Source organism: Halichoeres trimaculatus, unplaced genomic scaffold, assembly GCF_033239565.1.
Source record: "Halichoeres trimaculatus isolate MK-OKI-2021-1 unplaced genomic scaffold, fHalTri1.1 fHalTri1_scaffold_8, whole genome shotgun sequence".
Classification (NCBI taxonomy): domain Eukaryota; kingdom Metazoa; phylum Chordata; class Actinopteri; order Labriformes; family Labridae; genus Halichoeres; species Halichoeres trimaculatus.
In genome coordinates, this window is record NW_027437186.1 from 4,261,674 (window position 1) to 4,280,991 (window position 19,318).

At 43.4% G+C, this 19,318-nt stretch overlaps 1 protein-coding gene across 5 annotated transcripts in view; it reads left to right on the forward strand.

Moving 5' to 3' along the window:
- The window catches only part of LOC141794859 (stromal membrane-associated protein 1-like), a 183,374-nt gene extending 166,869 nt beyond the window's left edge, over nt 1-16,505 (forward strand). For 4 of the 5 annotated variants that reach the window (XM_074675425.1, XM_074675426.1, XM_074675421.1 and 1 more), the window contains exons 9-11: nt 4,515-4,710; nt 9,204-9,421; nt 11,369-16,505. In XM_074675425.1, coding sequence (XP_074531526.1) covers nt 4,515-4,710; nt 9,204-9,421; nt 11,369-11,518 — 564 coding nt within the window. In that variant the 3' untranslated portion in view covers nt 11,519-16,505. The remainder of the gene's footprint in view (nt 1-4,514; nt 4,711-9,203; nt 9,422-11,368) is intronic. The other variant, XM_074675423.1, reaches the window with a different exon arrangement.
- Nucleotides 16,506-19,318: the final 2,813 nt, after the last annotated feature.

The window sequence follows — 19,318 nt, forward strand, 5'->3', positions numbered from 1 at the left end:
GAGGAGTTAAAGTATCTTGGGGTCTTGTTCAAGAGTGACGGGAAAACAGAGCGAGAGATTGACAGACAGATTGGGGCGGCGTCAGCAGTGATGTGAACGCTATACCAGGTCTGTTGTGGTGAAGAGGGAGTTGAGTCAGAAGGCACGGCTCTCAGTTTACCAGTCAATCTACTTTCCACGAGCTGTGGGTAGTGACTGAAAGAACAAGATCGCGGACACAAGCGGCTGAAATTAGTTTCCTCCGTAGGGTGTCTGCTCAGCCTTAGAGATAGGGTTCGGAACTCAGAAATCCGGAAGAGGCTCGGAGTAGAGCCGCTGCTCTTCTGCATTGACAGGAGCCAGATGAGGTGGTTCGGGCATCTGGTGAGAATGCCTCCTGGACGCCTCCCTGGGGAGGTGTTTCGGCATGTCAAACTGGAAGGAGACCCCGGGAGGACCCAGGACACGGTGGAGAGATTATATCTCTTGACTGACCTGGGAACACCTTGGTATCCCCTCAGAGGAGCTGGTAAAAGTGGCAGGGGACTGGGGCCATTGGTCGTCACTGATGGCACTGCTGTCCCCGCAACCTGGACGATGGAAAACGAAACAAAACGAAACACTCATGCATTTGCACCACCTGGTTCACATCATTTTCTCCACCAGACAGGTAGACTCATGTCTTTCTACTGGTTTACACATCATTAACCTGCATGGTTGAAGTAAATATAAATCCAGAAGTAAATATCCAGAGAGTATCTGTAAGTGTACTTAATGACCGCTTTGGGATACGTCACATATATAACATGGTAACAACAAGACATAACCTGCTGAATCATGAAAGGTTAACTTACTGCACCTATGAGAGAGAGGCAGAGAGAAGCTCATCAGGGAAGTAGCAGAAAAAGTCTTTAAGGTGTGGGAGAAACTGCAGGGTGTGATATTAATCCTCCTTTCTGGGGTTTTAATATCTGCACAGTGAAAAGGCCAAACGTCGACCAATGAGCAGTGGGAAGCTGCTGACCATATCTCAGCCCAAACTTAATTAAACTCAGCCTACCTCAGAGCAGTTTCTGTGGATGAACTTTTCCATGCTGGCCTGTTTGGATCATTCAGTGATGGTCTTATCACACCAGTTCAGAGCACTGCTGTCTGTCCCACAAACACGTCCTGAACAGCTGATTGCTGCAGTCTGTTAACTGTGTTGATACACTTCATGAACAAGCTCTGCAGGAAACATGCTCAGGTGTGTCCGTCAGTAAAGTGGCTGTCATGTAGATCAGGTGAGGAGACTTCTCTGCCTCCTCCCACCTTCTGTTGAGGAACAGCTATCATGCTAACGTGCTGCTCCACTCTACCTCTGTCAACACTTGACTCACTTCTAGGCCTGTCACGATAATTGACAAATTAATTAACTGAACGATAAATAAAAACGTCCTTGGTAAGTTTGCCAGCTCGATAAACTGACACATGCATGCATATTTGTTTTCCTCCTCTCTTTCGACCAAAGAGGCTGAATGAGTAGATGGCTCACTACGTCTATCTATCCTAACATTGGGGTGCATAGGTTCTATAGTGGATTTAGCGGATTTATAGCGGCGTGAGCATCTGTCAAAAATTCAATCTTTGGGGTTAAGACGGGGCTGCTCGCGCGTACACACGGAGTGAGCTGAAGCGAGCGTCCTGAGGGGTAAGGAGGAAACACACGCTAATATGAGTGATGGCACCAAAGATATGATTCTTAAGCCGCCTGCCACAGTCCCAGCGTGGGAATATTTTGTTTTTTATCAGAATGAACAAAGTGTGAGCTCATGAACACCAACGAGCTGATATGTCGCATTTGTTTGAAAATAGTGGCGACGAAGAAGAAGAAGAGGAGGTGCAGCAGAGCCTTGTTCTTTGACAAGCCGCTCTTACTGAGGCTTTTGGTCTGCAAAGTAAATAGAAATAAAAGCGCCAAATGGTGGCGCTCAAAGACAGCTACATTGCCAAAGAAATGCAGCCCTTCAATACGGTTGAAAGCCAGAAATGTTAAAAATGTTTGACAGACAGTACGGATTGACTGGAAAAAAGTACATGTTACAAACAATTTAGGAACTGTGAAAACTCCCTTTTATTTAGCCTATAGTTTTTAATTGTTGTTGTTATTTTTTTTTGGAGTTTCATTTTTTCTTTAGAGACAGGGTCTATGTTTTATTGTTTTCGATTAGTATTAATTATTTTCATCGACATGTATTTTTTTCTCAAAGAGAGTCCATTTCATTTTCATTGTATTTTTTTCTCTTTCTTGTTTGTTAAATTTATTATATATATATATATATATATATATATATATATATATATATATATATATATATATATATATATATTATTTAAAAGCTCCTGACCTTTTAATTACAGTTAAATACTCTAAAGAAATTAATGTTTCTTGCTTTTGATATGGTGTACTCACTTTATTTTCCCATTTATCATAATTACATCAATGAAAAAATGGAAAAAAACAAACAAATTAATATTGACAATAATATTGAAAATAATATTGTTTATCAGCAATAATATTTTGGAAAATTATCATCGAGCAAAATTTGTTATCGTGACAGGCCTACTCACCTCCACTCACCTGAGAGAGGAATGGACCCACAGTGTGTGAGAGCTTGTTTAAGTTATCCACCCCCTTTTCACCTTCTCTGTTCCCCCTCTTTATCTTTTTTCTGTTCCTTCTGTCCTACCTCCTACTTCATTTTAATCCAAGCCACCTCCCTCCTCCTCTTCCCCTCTGTATTCCCTCTGCTCACATTTCCTTGACTTGTCCTTCCTCTATCCTTTCATCTTGTGTTCCTCCTCTCCTTCATGCTTCCTTTCTGCTGTTGAAGGAGGTCAGCACCACAATAGACTCACTGCTGTCTCAGTAGTTGAGCGTGTGTGTGCATGTGTGTGTGTCTGTGTCTGCATATGTCTTTAGAAGCACTTCAGAGTGTGTTGGCTAACTAAGATCAGGTATGATGTGTGTGAAGAGTGGTGGTGTTCAAAGGAAACTGAATACATAATGTTTCTTCATCAGAGACAGAGAGATTATCACACTGTATCTCGTTTTCTCATGTATTAACTTGGGCTGATTTTCACCTACCCACCTCTCCATCCTCTCCCCTCTCACACACTTTTATACACACTTTTACACAACTCTAGAGCAGGTGTTACTTTTTGGACAGCTTCATCCATTAGTTGTAACGGCTGTGGACCTAAAAGGTTTTCAAAAAATAAAAATGGTGCACGTGAGTGAAGGAGCTGTGTGTGTGTGTGTGTGTGTGTGTGTGTGTGTGTGTGTGTGTGTGTGTGTGTGTGTGTGTGTGTGTGTGTGTGTGTGTTTACACCTTGCTCCCCTTCTGCTGCTTTTCTGCTCACTCTCTGCTGTTGTTCCCTGCAGTATCTGTGTCATAGACTGTATAAAACATGGACGTAGTCTGGCTGATGTCACCCGTCTGTTTTTGAAACGGAAAATGAAGCACATGGGCTATAGCGGCCATATTGGTAGTTGCAAGGGCTCAAGATCTTAACATCCTCTGAACGGCCGAGTTAGAAAAAAACTCACCCCCCGTGCAGTGGGTGCTGGTTGTAAAATTAGCGACTCAGACAGGAGACGTTTTTTGAACCAGGCTGTAAATATGTTAATTTCTGCTTTGAAAACAGCTTTTTTTGGCTTGGTGTGTGTGTGACTTCCGCTACTTCTGGAGCCAGCTTCAAGCGAACACTCGAGAAACAGCAGATTTTAGCACTTCAGCATTGTCTCATATTCTCAGACCGGAGGTTGCCGCTTGGTCTTTGTATGTGTTTGCAGATATAAACAAAACTGAGGCTACAATTCACACAGCAACACCAAAACTGGACAATAGAAGATTGGAAAAATGTCTCCTGGTCTGATGAGTCTGGATTTCTGCTCCACATTCAGATGGTAGGGTCAGAATTTGGTGTCAACAACATGAAAGCATGGATCCATCCTGCCTTGTATCAACAGTTCAGGCTGCTGCTGCTGGTGTAATGGTGTGGGGGATATTTTCTTGGCTCACTTTGGGCCCCTTAGTACCAACTGAGCATGGTTTAAAGTCCACAGCCTACCTGAGTATTGTTGCTGACCATGTCCATCCCTTTATGAGCACAGTGTACCCATCTTCTGATGGCTACTTCCAGCAGGATAACGCTCCATGTCATAAAGCTGGAATCATCTGCTTGTGACAATGAGTTCCCTGTACTCAAATGTCCTCCACAGTCACCAGATCTCAATCCAATAGAGCACCTTTGGGATGTGGTGGACCTCCAAGTTTTCTGGAATGCAGCGTTAAATGCATGATTCATACTGTTTTTTTAGGGAAAAACACTCACTGAAGCCGAAGGTCAGGATGAGTGAAGTTTTCTGAACTTTTTAGTGCAGGACAGAGTTTTGAAGGACAGGTGTTTGAACCAAGAGAGTGAGTGGGAGTGCAGACCGTTTCATTACATTCACATTTCATGACTCTTTGTTTTTATCCTATCTGTCACAGTCCGGTTCCAGCGCAGCAGCACCTTCACCTGCAGACCCCTCCACCTCCTCCTCGGCCTCCTCCTCCACCTCCACGTCTACTACCACAAAGGCTGAGCAGAAGAAGCTTCTATCCAAAGACTCCATCCTGTCTCTGTACTCCAGCAGCTCAGTGGGCAGTCAGCCGCAGGGACAGCCACAGCCTGCTCCTGGACAAGGTGTTTCACTCACACACACGCACAAACACACACACACACACACACACACACAAACTAGGGCTCCATAAAATTCCAGGTGAGTGGAGGTAAGTGAAAGGTCAGCAGGCTTTCTCCACACTGTTATTAAGGAAGTCCCTCTGCAGCAGTAAACACACAGTCTGTGTGTTAACTCTCACAATCCTCATGTGCAGAGTCTGAACCTTCACACTGATAATGTGTGTATGAGTGAGTGTGTGTGTGTGTGTGTTAGCGTGCGGAGAAAAATCGAAAATCAATACATCAGGATTTTTTTTTTTCAAATATCAAAATCGGGACTCTTTCAAAATATTGTTTTTGTTTTTTCAAATTCATATTCTTTATTTTAGTCTTCCTTCATAAACTGGATTTGACAAAAGTTTCCACTCTCCAGCAGAGGGTGAAATGTTTCTCTTTGACTCACCTGATGTGCATTTTATGGGAAAATATGATTCCTGATATAGCCTATAGACATCATCATCATTTAACGTTTTTCACATGGTCTGGTGTTAAAAAAGAAAACTAAAAATCCCAAAAATCATAAATATCAAAGAATCAAACTTTAAATTGAATCTGCACCCCAAAATTTGTAATAGAATCAAGTCCTGAGAATAACATATCATCCCAGCCCCAGTGTGTGTAAGTGTGGGAATGTAGGCTGGATGGTGGGGTAAACATTAGGTTTCATACAGCAGGTGTGTATTGATGATCATGCTGCATGGTTAGTGGGGTCTTTACAGGATTAGGAGTGTTAATCTGGATGAAGGGTGCTCTGCTGCCTTATTGTCCTCCCTGAATCCAGAGAAATGCTGATGATGATCAAAGCAGAGAGGTACTGAGCCAGGCTTATACCCCAAATCTCCTACTTCCTCCTGCCAGACCCTGTGTGTGTGTGTGTGTGTGTGTGTGTGTGTGTGTGTGTGTGTGTGTGTGTGTGTGTGTGTGTGTGTGTGTGTGTGTGTGTGTGTGTGTGTGTGTGTGTTACTTCTCTGATGAAAAAGGAATCAGTTTTAAGTGCAACAAATAACACAACAATAACAACGTTAGAGGAAACTGGAGACTCAGTATAAACTGGTTAAGACGTCAGGACCATCTCCACATTGTGGTGGTCTTCTTCAGGCAGTCGCGAACCGTTCAGTATATTGATAGTTTTGCTGGATTACAAATTTATCATGTGCCTGAACACTGCAATACCTAACACAACTTCAAACAATTAAAATATTAAAAATTATCACTCACTATGCTCACAATGGGCCTCATTCATGAACAGTGCGTACGCACAAATTTGTGCTTAAATCGTGCGTACCTTTAGTGATATACTGTGTTCTCCTCATCCTCTTTGCAATAATGTACTCCATCTTTTTAGATCACGTTAAAAATAAAGACTAAAATAGAGGAATATGGGAAATAACAGGTACATCCAGAGTAACATAAATTTATTTTCTCCCTTTTCTTCTCCGTCTTTTTTCTCCTTTTTTTCTTTGAATTAAATGAAATGAGAGAAGCCAGATATATACTCAGTATCAGATGTTAAGGCTGTTTATTGTTTAATTGTAAGATATGCATCAAACTTCCAGCTGCCGTCAGGTTAACTTTCCATTATGACAAACGGCTTTAATCTGACATCAGATGTGACGGGACAGTTAATATAGATACAAATGTATATGCTGGTTCAGACGGTTACATTAAATAGCGATTACTGTGATTGTTTATTGCATTAAAATGTGCCTGACACTCTGGAAACCTGCCTCTGAGGCTTTGATGACATGTGCGCACATGTGCGCCTGTCACCAAATTACAGCTGCGGAGGATGCGCTCTGCCCTGGGCGGAGGTTAGACCAGGTTGGAGTTGGCGTGCTTTCAGCGCAATTTCAAGCTTCTCTTGAAAAGACAGCCTTGAAAACAAAGTTTCAAGTAATCCAGCAACCACACAGTCTTCTCCGTTCTTCCGCCATTTCTCTTCACGTTCTGCCAACTAGATCTTCTCTTTTCTCCTCACTCACTCACAGCTACAGTTAGGCACTAATCCATTAAGTATTTGCGAATCCCCGGAAGATGACAGGAAATGATCCTGCCCGCAACATAACAAAATATGATTGGCTAAGACAGCTGTCATTGTCAAATTGTGTCCACATTCCCTTGAGTTACACAGGCATTTGTTGCAGTTACCGAAGGCCCTGCCTGCCAGAGGGTGTCGCTGATTTACTTGGATTCCATCAAAAGGAAAATTGTGATTGGTCCATTTTCCATTTAGTTTTATTAACCCACTGTTTGCCAAGACAAGTTTATAAAAATAATATAAAACTCATTGCTATGATTTCAGTAAGTAAAATAGATAAATAAAAACAAAATAAAATAATAAGATAATTATTTAGGAGTACAAAAATTATTTCAGTATTTTTTATTAGGCCTTCACTGAATACCTTGAAGGCCCAGAGGGTTCCCCTCTGCCTTCAGGTTAGACCCAGAACAGTCCTGACCCTCTAAAACCTGGACTCATGTGTACCTGTGAAGGTGTGCTAGGATGCTCTGAGGCCTGTACTCCTATTGCTATTGCATATGCTATGCTATTGATCTGTGAAGTTGGGTCAGTGTGACCCTCTAGTGCACGGGTCTCAAACTCGTGCCATGGAGGGCCAAGAGGCTGCAGGTTTTCTTTCCAACCAGAAACTCCACCAGCTGACTTCACTAATTACCTCAACTTCAAGCAGAAAGTAGGGACTAATCAGTGGAATCAGCTGATGGAGTTTCTGGTTGGAAAGAAAACCTGCAGCCTCTTGGCCCTCCATGGCACGAGTTTGAGATCCCTGCTCTAGTGCTTGGTCTCCTTTAGATCTGTGAAGGTGTTGGATGACCTTCTGAGTTGTGGTGTTTCTAAAACTGCAAAAAATGCTGTAACCCTGTGAGACCTGGACTCTTGTAGACCTGTGAAGTTGGTCTTTGTGACCCTTTGAGACCTGGACTCTTGTAGACCTGTGAAGTTGGTCTTTGTGACTGTTTGAGACCTGGACTCTTGTAGACCTGTGAAGTCGGTCTGTGTGACCGTTTTAGACCTGGACTCTTGTGGACCTATGAAGGTGTGCTGTTACCCTGTAAGACTTGGGACTCCTGAAGAAATGTTAAGGTGCTATGACACTTGAGACTTGAGAGTCATTTACATGGCAACAGTTTTAAGGTCAAACGTAAAAGTACTGTTGTGTTTTGGCCTCATGTTTTTACGGAAACGTTGTTTTAGCCAACCTAAAAATTTTGAAAACGACCTTCAGGGTGGAAATTTTCTGAAATACCACAGGCACCATTGCCCTGTAAACATCAAGCCAGTGTTTTCAGTGGAAACACTGGCGTCATGCTCTGTTGGTCCATCTGCATACAACAGTCCAACAGTTCCATTGTTACCATCATCGTGGTTTACAATGTTGTGCTTGTGCTGCTCAATCTGCTGACTGTCTTTTAACAAAATGAGCATCTGTTGCTCTCAGCATTCATCACTACACCAGATGATCAGCTCAGCTCCACGTCTTTGGAGCTCTACCAAAGCTGCTTCTGGACAGGACAGTTACAGCGCCAACTACAGGCCTGGCATGCTCACTACAGCATTTTCAGTCCCTCAGTGTTTCTGTGTAAACACAGATTTTTTGTCTCTGCTTTTTTTGCGTTTTGAGGTGAAATGTTGCCTTCTATATGGGGCTTTGGACTGCTGTAGAGCTGTGAAGATGTGTTGTAACCATTTTAGATCTGGACTCTTGTAGTCCTTTGATCATAGCTGATAAATGTTCTGTGTAAAGCAGACGTTCTCTTTCTGTTCCTACAGTCTGGTAGATACATGTTTGATTTCTGCTCTTATTAAATTCCCACTGTGCTCTCACACAGCGTTGATGGAAGAATAAACTAATGGGTGATGTATTTTCAGCATAATGGGACTTGCTTCAGTTTGAGGTTCACTTCTGGACACAATGATGAGAAGTGGTCCTGCTGCCCGTCTCTTCTTTTCACACTTAACTTGATAAAATCAGTGTAGCCTCACGCTGACCTGACACCTGCAGTCTCATGTTTCTGTCCAGGTTTAACTTCCTGATTGAACAGCATTTTAACAACACAGCTCATCAAACCAGTGTTTCTGATGTGAATCTAGATTAAACTGAACAAGGAGTTCAGCTTTCCCACACACACCAAAAGCAAAACAGAAATAAATGTTTTACCTCAGTTACCAAAGACTGGAAAGTCTTTTTTTTTGTTACTTAGAACAAACAAGAAGGTTAATTTCTACATATATATGACAATTAGAGGAAAGATTTACAGTTAATAATGTCATTACTTCCCTCACTCATTTTTATTTTGTGTCCAGAAAATCACAGAGAAACTAAAAGTATGATTGGTTTGAAGGGAAACTTCTCCATTAGGATCAGCTGGTGAACAGCTCAGCATTAAAATGTACATATCCCTGTCATCAAACTTAACTCTGTGTTTCTTTTCTCCAGCAGGGATGTACATGGGCCAGCCTCAGATGCCATCTGCTCAGCAGGCTTTTGCTCCAGGGATGGGTGGAGCAGTGCCGCCCATGGGTGGAGGGGCCATGATGCCTAATGGAACCTACATGGGCATCCAGCAGCAGCAGCAGCAGCAGCAGGGCGCTACTCCAGTAAACCAGGGACAGAACATGTTCAGTGTGCAACAAGGGCAGTGGAACATGGGCCAGGTAAGAGTGAGACATACACCCAATGTCCACTTTAAAAGGCCCAACGGTTCAGCTGCTGGTCAACTCAAATATGTAATCAACCAATCACATGGCAGCCGCTCAGCACATTCAGTCTGAAGACCTGATGAAGACGTGATGAAGACCACTTGGTATGATATGATGTCAGGGACTTTGAACATGTCATGGTCAGTGGTGCCAGGTGGGCTGCTCTGAGTATCTGACCAACTGCTGATCTTCTGGGATTTTATCCCACAACCATCTCTAGGGTTTACAGGGAATGGTCCTAAATAGAGAAAATATTCAGTGAGCCACCCTTATAACCGAGGTCTGCGGAAGAACATCTCTGAACACACAACACGTCCAATCTTGAGGCAGATGGACTACAGCAGCAGAAGACCACACCAGGTGTCAGCTAAAAACAGGAAACTGAGGCTACAACTCCAATGGGCTCACCAAAAGTGCACCACAGTAGACTGAAAAACGTTGCCTGGTCTGATGAGTCTGGATTTCTGCTCCACATTCAGATGGTAGGGTCAGAATTTGGCATCAACAACATAAAAGCATGGATCCATCCTGCCTTGTATCAACGGTTCAGGCTGCTGGTGGTGTAATGGTGTGGGGATATTTTCTTGGCTCACTTTGGGCCCCTTAATACCAACTGAGCATGGTTTAAAGTCCACAGTCTACCTGAGTATTGTTGCTGACCGTGTCCAGTCATCTCAATCTGGTTTCTTGATCATTAGTGGCCTCCACAGTCCCCAGGTCTCAATCCAATAGAGTTCCTTTGGGATGTGGTAGAACAGGAGATTCTCATCATGGATGTTCAGCCAACAAATCTGCAGCAACTGTGTGATGCTATCATGTCAATATGGACCAAACTCTCTGAGGAATCTATGAGACCACGAATTAAGGCAGTTCTGAAGGAAAAAGGGTCCAACACGGTACTAGCAAGACAGACGTAATAAAGGGGCTGATGACTGAATGTCAGCTTTTTAACTCTAGATTTAGTTACGCATCATTTTATAAAATCTGCTTATATCATGCAACTGTTGGATTTCATTGCACTTGTTTTGTGATTTCTGTCAGCTTTCACTCTGTGGCACTTTCCTGCTAACTGTGGCTAATGGCAGCTAGCTGCTGCAACCAGAGATCTGTAGCAATCACAGTCAGACTCCATTCTTCCACTGTCATCTGCCATCAGCCTTTAAAGTGATACTCCGGGATGGAACAAGTTGGGTCCTATCACAAGGTTTAGGGCAGAAATTACCCTTACAGCAGTGTTGTTGTGCAGCAGAAGCCCAGGGCGCTCGCACTCAAACACCCCCTCCCTGCTCCTCTGCTGGTTTCCTCTGCACTCAGACGGGGCCATATTTTATTTGACCAAAAACACAAATAAACGGACTCCCACTGAAAAAATCTGATATCGGTCTGCATTCACGCTTTATTTAGAGAATTTTCAGCGTGTTACTTTCACACAAAAACACCGCTAAATAAAGCTCTAGTTCTCATTGTGTCGTAAAACGGCGCTACCTCCGCTGCAGAGCCACAGCTGGCTACGAGGTGCTCGCTGCTTAGTGTATCAGTCCGCGCGCGCGACATGCCAGATATAAACAAACGCAGGTAGCCTGCCAGGAGGAAGAGACACGATGAGAACTAGATCAGATGTTGTCAGTGGGAGTCCGTTTATTGTGTTTTTGGTCAAGTAAAAAATGGCCCCGTCTGAGTGCAGAGGAAACCGGCTGACGAGCAGGGAGGGGGTGCACAACAACACTTCTGTAGGGGTAATTTCTGCCCTAAACCTTGTGATAGGACCCAACTTGTTCCATCCCGGAGTATCACTCTGAGAGTGGAGGTGGAGCTCTGAAGAACCCAGGAGCAGACGGGATGAGGGAGTAGCTGTCTGTTTTTGCACCAAGTGACTCCCTCCTCTCTTTCTCTTTTCCTCAGATGACCCAGCAGATGTCGGGCATGAACGTGAGCGGTGGAGCTCCAGCACCAGCTGCTTTCAGCCAATCAGGGGCTCCGGCAGCTGGTTGGCCTGCAGCTGCACCGGGGACGGGATCGGGCCACACCCTCAGCACTCAGCTGTGGAAGTGAGGAGCAGGGCACCCAGAGGATGAGTAGGGGGGGAAGGTCACACAGAAAAACATGTGTGATATTTCTCCTCCATGTCCTCTGACTGCTCAGAGTAAAAACGCACAAAGTGGAGCAGTTACCCTGCTCTTACACCCCCTCCTTAACCCTGACACACCTTCACCTTAGCTCCTTCAAAAGATGAAATCACACAGGATGAAGGGAAACAACAGACTGGCAGCTGTTGTTTGGTGTCCTTATTCCTCCTTCTTGATTTCCTTTGGTTGTTGTTGTCTGAAGAAAGAGGCAGAAACAGCAGATCAACACACAAAACAAAGCTGCTGGACTGACAACTCCAAGTTTCTGATAATACTCTATAATTACAAAACGATTAGTTAGTGAATAGTATTTCAAATCCTATCGTAGATACGGCCATCCTCTCCCCGTCCTCTCTGCTGTGAATATTGTAGCCCCGCCCCCTTTCTCCTGCTGTCTCTGTCTCCTGCAGAGCGAGCAGAGCCTCGTAGCAGATAATCGTCTGAACTGTATTTCTGTGAATAAGATGTGAACCTTACACTGTTTTCAGAGCCATAGGACAGAGGCTTCTTCAACTCTCACTGACGATGTTTGGTTTGTGTTTTCTTGAACATGTGGTGTACACTGTGAGGCACGATAATCTGAAGAAGAGGTTCCCCAGATTACTTTTCAGCAGCTGCTATGGCAGGGCTCAGACTACAGGCGCCAAAATTCTGACAGGACGAGGAGTCTCCAGATTCTCTGTGACATGCACACAGGAGACATGTTTTGGTTTCATGATCTAACAGGAAAACAAGTGGAAATGCAGACTCACCATAACACACAGGAACACAAGGACTGCAAAGAAGTAAAACTGCAAAATGAGTATTCTCCTGTAGTTTACTCCAACATGAAAACTTAAAAGAAAGCCTACAGTCATTTTGAATATAATTTTCTTAGAGAGATGTTTTCCTGCAACAAAATAAACCCTCTCTCCAAATTTCTGCTCACGTAGTTCAGCTCTCTGCCAGCAGAGAGGCGTGACCTGCATGAGAGAGCAGACACGTGGCGCTGAGAAGGCAGCCTGAGCAACACAGCCCTCAATAAACTTTATCCACCCAACTGCTACCTGTTGGCTAGCTGGCTAGCTTACCCCTACACATACAAGCCCAGCCCTGAGGATATGTGACGCAACACATTGTCTGTGTGACTGTTCCACATACGTGACCTCAGTGACAAGTGGCAGATGACCTCATCAAATCGTCTTAAAGGTCGCCTCAGGTTACGTGGTATCACACAGAGAACAGTCCTTGAAGAAAAAGCACAAGTCAGTTTTTCAATGCAAAGAGCACCATGACGACGGTCACGAGACGTGACTGTTGTGTTCAGTATTTACCCATGAGTCCTGCAGCTCTCCTCTGCAGAAGGAAGATATTAAAGCTAGGTGTAAATGAAAACCCTTCTCTAAACAAGATGGCCTCCATCGTTTCACATCAAGTGAATGTTAACCTGTTGGTTTACTCTCTTCTGGTAGCCCATGCTTGCATCATGGGCCAAATGTTTCTCCATAAAAGTTGGAAGCTGCAGGACTTCAGTCTCTCACCAGAACAGAACGGGTATGAAAATGCTAAGAACATTGACTGCAGGAAGCACGCTTGCTTTTTTCAACTACACCGGGTCTTCTCCAAGACTTGCCAGGTCTTCAAGTCTGGGTAGGATCTATGTGGGGGTCCAGGAAGAGATCAGGTGGATGTTCAGGTAGAGTTTAGGTTGGGTCTCTGCAAAGTCCTGCTAAAGTCTGGGTAAAGTCTTAAAAGAATCTCAGTTGAGTCTAGGGAGATTTGGTACAGTTCTAGGGGAAGCCTTGATAGACACTAGGTAGAATCTGGTTAGAGCCTACATAGGATCCACTCGGGGGCCCAGGGAGACTCCAGGTGGAGGACTAGATAGAGTCTACTTAGAGTTTAGGCAGCGTCTTAGTAGTGTCTAGCTGAAGTCTGAGTAGTTTCTAGATAGAGTCTGCGAGAAGTCCATGTTGAGCCTCAGTAGAGTCTAGGTAATAGCAAGGTAGAGACTTCAAAGAGTCTTCATAGAGTATAGGTGGGGTTTGGGTAAAGTCTAGTTTAAGTCTTTATAAGGTCAAGTCAAAGTCTTTGTAGAGTCTTCATAGAGTCATGGTAGAGGCTTGGTAGAATATGGTTTGTCCAGGTAGAGTCCAGGTAAGGACCAAGAAGAGTCCTAGTGGTGACGTAGGTAGAGGTTTTGTAGAACTCAGGTTAAGTCTCAATACAGTCCAGCTAAAGGCTGGGTGGGTTTTAGATAGAGTCTATGCAATGGTAAGGTAGACTCTTGGGAGAGTCTTGGTAGAGCCTATGAAGGATTTGGAAAGGGTCTAGGTAGACACTTGGAGGAATCAGTTAAAAGTTATTATAAGGTAGTGTCTGGGACAAGGCACACAAGACTAGGTAGGCTCCAGGTAGAGTCTTTGTAGGGTCTTGGTAGAGTCAAGGTAGAGTGTGGGTACAGTCTTGGTATAGTCTTGGTATAGTGTGTTAGAATCTAGGTAGAGTCAAGTAGAGTCTTGGTAAAATCTTTGAAGATTCAAATCAGAGCCTTGGTAGAGTTGAGGTAGAGTTGGTTGAGGTTGAGCCTTGACAGAGTCTTTGAGTCGGTCTGTGCGCTGAGCCAACCTCTTTACGACATTTTGCACTAAGGGGCTGAGACTGGATCAGTTTATATTGCTTTTATGTTCATGTATCCAATCAGCAAATCTTGAACTAGTATTGGACTGACATCAGTACTGAGTGTCATTGTGGTATATTATTACTTTTTACAGAACCAACAGTAATCCATGAGCAGCCATGAACGACTAACATAGTCAATAAGTAACCTGTGTGAGCGGAAACTCTGGTTTACCAGTCAGAGATCTGGAGAATAAGCAGACTTATTGGGACCATCCGTCTGAGTCTTTACAAATATTCTGAACCAAACCATGACCAAGGGTCCAAACTGGATTCTCCTCTGACCATCAGAAGTGTGGATTTGATAAAACTCCTGTAGTCTGAGCCCATCCCAAGACATGATGACACCTTCTGATTTACACCATCACTGTTTCAGTTTAGTCTGTTTCCCCCTTAAAGCTGTCTATAAGAATGGGATCCTTCACTTCAAGTCTGTCACAGTAACTGTTTATATGAGGACATATGGAATATTTCCTGAATGTTTCAACATATCTTTTATCTTTGCTTTTTAAAACGCTGGATAAATGAGCACATTTCCAAACTGTGACATCAGGTCACAGGCAAGAGCAGGGGGCTGCATCTCTTTTTGCTCTCTTCTGTTCAAAACCAGAGAACAACTGGAACTGGAAAAACTGCCGACTGTGATTTCACTGTAAATGTGGTTCGGTATCAGTAAACATGTTGGTCCACCCCTGTGTCTGATCCTGCCAGCTGGTTATAAAGAGCCCAGAACTCAAAAGTGAAGAATTCCCTTTAAGTCTTAGTAATTACCAGGGCCCCTGGGTGTCTTTGGAGCCACACTGTGCTGTTTTGAAGTCTTAAAAACCAAGCGGGCTGGCTTCACTGAAACTGTGCTCCGACTCAGCTAAGATGCTCCTTGTTTTTCAAATGAGCCGTTTCCCAGCACTCCCCAAGGCGAATTACAGCTCGACTGGAATCACAGCAGTTTGTCTCTCCTGCACTTTAAATAGCAGGTTCTGTATCTGATGCTGAGGCTGTCGATTCAGACGTGTTCAGGAAGAAGCAGACATGTGAGAGCTGTCAGTTCACGTCCCTCCTGCAGGGCACAAATCAGGCTTTTGGTTTTTTAAACTGCACCAATGTGACGCTCGTGATGTCCCTCTCCTCTCGTGTAACCCTGATGCTGTGTTCTGCCATCAGCCATCTTTATCGTGTTGTTTTGTTGTGTGCAGCACAAGAGAAGCACAGTTAGTCTAAAGCAAATAAACCTGGATGACCACAGAGAGCTTATCAGGCTGGGTGAAGCATGGGACTGGATAGAGGTGGTAAAAGAGGACCTGAATGAAAACAGTGGATGGGTCCAGCTTACACTGTCCAGTCTTTGTCTTAATGGAAACATGAATATTAAAGAACAGACACTGCACATACTTTCACATACAGCAGCTTTACTGAAGGCCTGAAGCTTCATGATCATCCAGGTCCCACTCTGCAGTTCAGTCTGCTGTGAACCAGCAATAAACACGCAGCTTCCTGTTTGAATTATGAAGAAAGAGACAAGTTAGAGCATTAAGTGTTAAAAGGGTGGGACAATACTCTGAAACTCTGAAAATTTTTCCTCCAGCACACACATCAGGTCATGATTCAGCTAACAGTGGTGCAGCAGAGCAGAATTAATCTGAATAACTAATCTACAAGTCAAGAGCTGAGATTTTATTTGATTGCATTAATTAGATCAGGGGTGGCCAACCAGTCAGAGACCAAGAGCCACAGAAATTACTGTGGTACTACAAAGAGTCACATTATACACATGGGCTCACAAACACACTCCCTCTTACACACAAACATAAAAACACATCAAATGAAAACATTTCCAGTTTTCAAAACCACATGTATTTAGCTCACACGCAACTGAAAACTCATGAACAGAGAATCACACACTGTCTCTTCCTCTTTCTCCATTCCCATTTGAAAAGACTCAAGTGTCATTCGTGCTCAGTCTGTTTCCCTTTTGGGGAGGTTGAGTACCTTTGGGGAATTCCTGGTCCATGTCATGGTGTACGCCGATGGAATAGTGCTTTAGATTTTTGGGACTTTGAAATGATGTCTGTCATATCAGACAGAAAACAGCTTGACATCACATTTAACCATAGGTTCCAAAACTTATCGGCTTATCGGGGTTGGGCTTATTGTAGCCATATTGGAAGTGAGGCGGGCTATAGGGCGCCCGTCAGTCACATGAGCTGATCTGTGCCTCCAATTGGGAGAGCTCGCGATCTTAATATCCTCTCAACTGCCAAGTTAGAAAAAAATTTCCAATCCCAACCAAAGCATCAACACACAGGCAGAAAAGGGGGTTGAGACAGACACAGACACTGACACACATGTATAGAGGCTCATAGGAGACCATTGAGCGGAATTATTCCTGTAAAGCTTGATATTAAGTATAATAAAGTGAGAATAAGATACAAAATTTAGAAATTTAGATATGAAGAAATTATGAAAGAGATAAAATAACAAGAAACCTATATAAACAGTGCAGTCTATACAGGGTAATGATCGCCTAAGCTATAAGATGTACATGGACAGTGATGATCATGATTTTGAAGGTGATTTAAGATAAGTATATATGTGCAAAATAAAACTGTTGAGGTGGAGTCCCTGTATTTAGTATTTCTATTCTAACTCGCTCCACTCACATGTTACATTTTGGAACAAAAAGCTTTCTTCACTCATAACAACGAATCAAGTTTTTATGAATGGACTGAAGAACGGTACACTGGTAGGCAAAGAGCTGTAAGCTGTTCGCGAGCCACGGGTTGGCCACCCCTGATCAAGATCATTGAGCCAACACACTGATAAGAATTGTTTTACATTACTGGCAATGACTTGAAAACTCTTCTGATTTAATAATAATAATAATAATAATAATAATAATAATAATAATAATAATAATCAATGTTTACTTTTCAGCAATAATACAAACATATATAGCACAGCCCTCATTGTTCTTGTTGGTTATGTTGAATTTTCATTTGTAACCTGGTTAATTCTCAGAGGGGACTTTTCTGTTGTATACTATTTACTATAGTGTCTGAGTGCTATTGTTTTACAAACACCAGGGGGCGCTAGTGCAGACTGAGCAGCTGTTGTGTGAAACACCATTTTTTTCTGTTTATGTTTATGCTTTTTTTTTTGTTGTTGTTTTAAGTTTGGCCCATTTCACATTAAAGGGGACATATCATGCTGATCCCTGATTTAATACTTACATATAATATAACAAATTTGAAAACAAGATCTTACATCCCCTGATTTTTCAAAAAATGACATATTGTATTTTTCTGATATCCTAGAACGAGATTTGATGCCTCTGAAAATAGGTCATTGCCAGTTGGCTGCGAGATTTCGACCTTCGTGACGACACAAGGATCCTTTTTTTTATTGGGGTTATCTGATAAAGCAGCTCCTCCTCTGTGATGTCAGTTAGTCACACAACCACCACCGAGGGATACACCCACCAAGAGCCGAGTATCAACCTATAAACTATACGTTACAGTACCGGTTTGACTCACCACACTGAAGCCTCCTGAGATGATCTGTTTCGAGGTGGATTTTCTTCCTCCTGAGCTGCAGAACCGTCCGGGTCTGACTCGGGGTCCAATACAAAAGGACGTATCCTACACTCTGCCATTTTATTACTGCTATCAATGCCTTACGGTGAAGTTTTGGCAAACAGCAAACTCGCTCAGTCTGCCCAATCCAATATGGCGATTTTGTAAATACTGCCATGCTGCAAAAACCGCCCCCTGGCTCTACCCCCTCCTCCCCTCTGATAGAACTGACCAATCAGAGCACAAAGGGCTGTGACGTTGTGAGGTTACTGGAGGTCATTCTCCAAACGGAGCGTTTCAACAAGATCTTCAGAATGGCCTAAAATGAGGATATTGAGAACGCTATTGTGGGGACATGAAGGAACTAAATGACTTGTACTGAGGGCAGAAATGCTTTACAGGCATCCTAGTCTGGCATAGTGAAAAGGAGAAACAAGCATGATATGTCCCCTTTAACATGGAGAAGGTGCTATAAATGATGATCCATACATTCAGCCAGCAGAGGGAGCTCTTCAAGTGTTGGCTTCCCTTTTAAAAGGCTGTAAATCTTTTCAGACTCTGAAGCATTTACCTGCTGAAGAAAGCTGCTGTATTTGACAAGTCAGTAAACAAAGGAGCAATGATCAGCTGTACAGAAACACACACACACACACACACACACACACATACACACCAACATGACCACAAACAGGCACAGTCTGAAATACACTGCCGAGTGCTGAGGGCAGAGATTCATGTCCGTACACACAGGGTCCCTCTGCCATGCAATAACTGTAGCACTCTCTCATACACACACAGACTCACACATGCACACACACTCAGGTCCTCCAGGTTTATTTCCTACATGTTTACAACATCTGGTGCCTGGTACAGAGAAATAAAAGTGGTGATTGTGTATTGAAGTAAATGTATGTGTTCATGTGTGTCTTTCTGTTTGTTCCTTTCTTCTGTTCCTGTTCAGCAGGAGTTGTTTCAATAAAAGCTGTTTAATCCTGGACTTTACTCTGTTTTTATTTCCACTGTTTACATCAGACACAGTTTCCTCCACGCTGCAGGGATCAGGACAGGAGAAGAAAACAGTCCGTCTGAAGTGCTGTTTACGCCCGTCTGCTAACTTCACTTCTTTCTTCCCTCGGCTGGCGGCTGCATTTGTTTGTGGGCTGGGTCGTCTTTGTTGTCCGCCCACAGACTCTACATTATTGATGGTGGCTTGTCAGTGGAGATGTCACTTGTTATTTCACATCCTGTGGACCATTTCCAAATCTGATCACACACAGACAGAGAGGGAGAGGACGGCAGACGTGTCTCCAGTTCATTAATCAGGATCAGTGCAGGGTAACGTCAGGGAGGCATCCATAAATCATTAAGTCCCAGACACTAACGTGATCCATTCAATCCAAGAAGACCTGGTTTTAGTTTACAGGTAAACACACCTGATCTCAGATTAGAGGTCAAAGCAAGGGTGCTCCTTGGTTTTCAGACCAAGGAATCTCTAACTG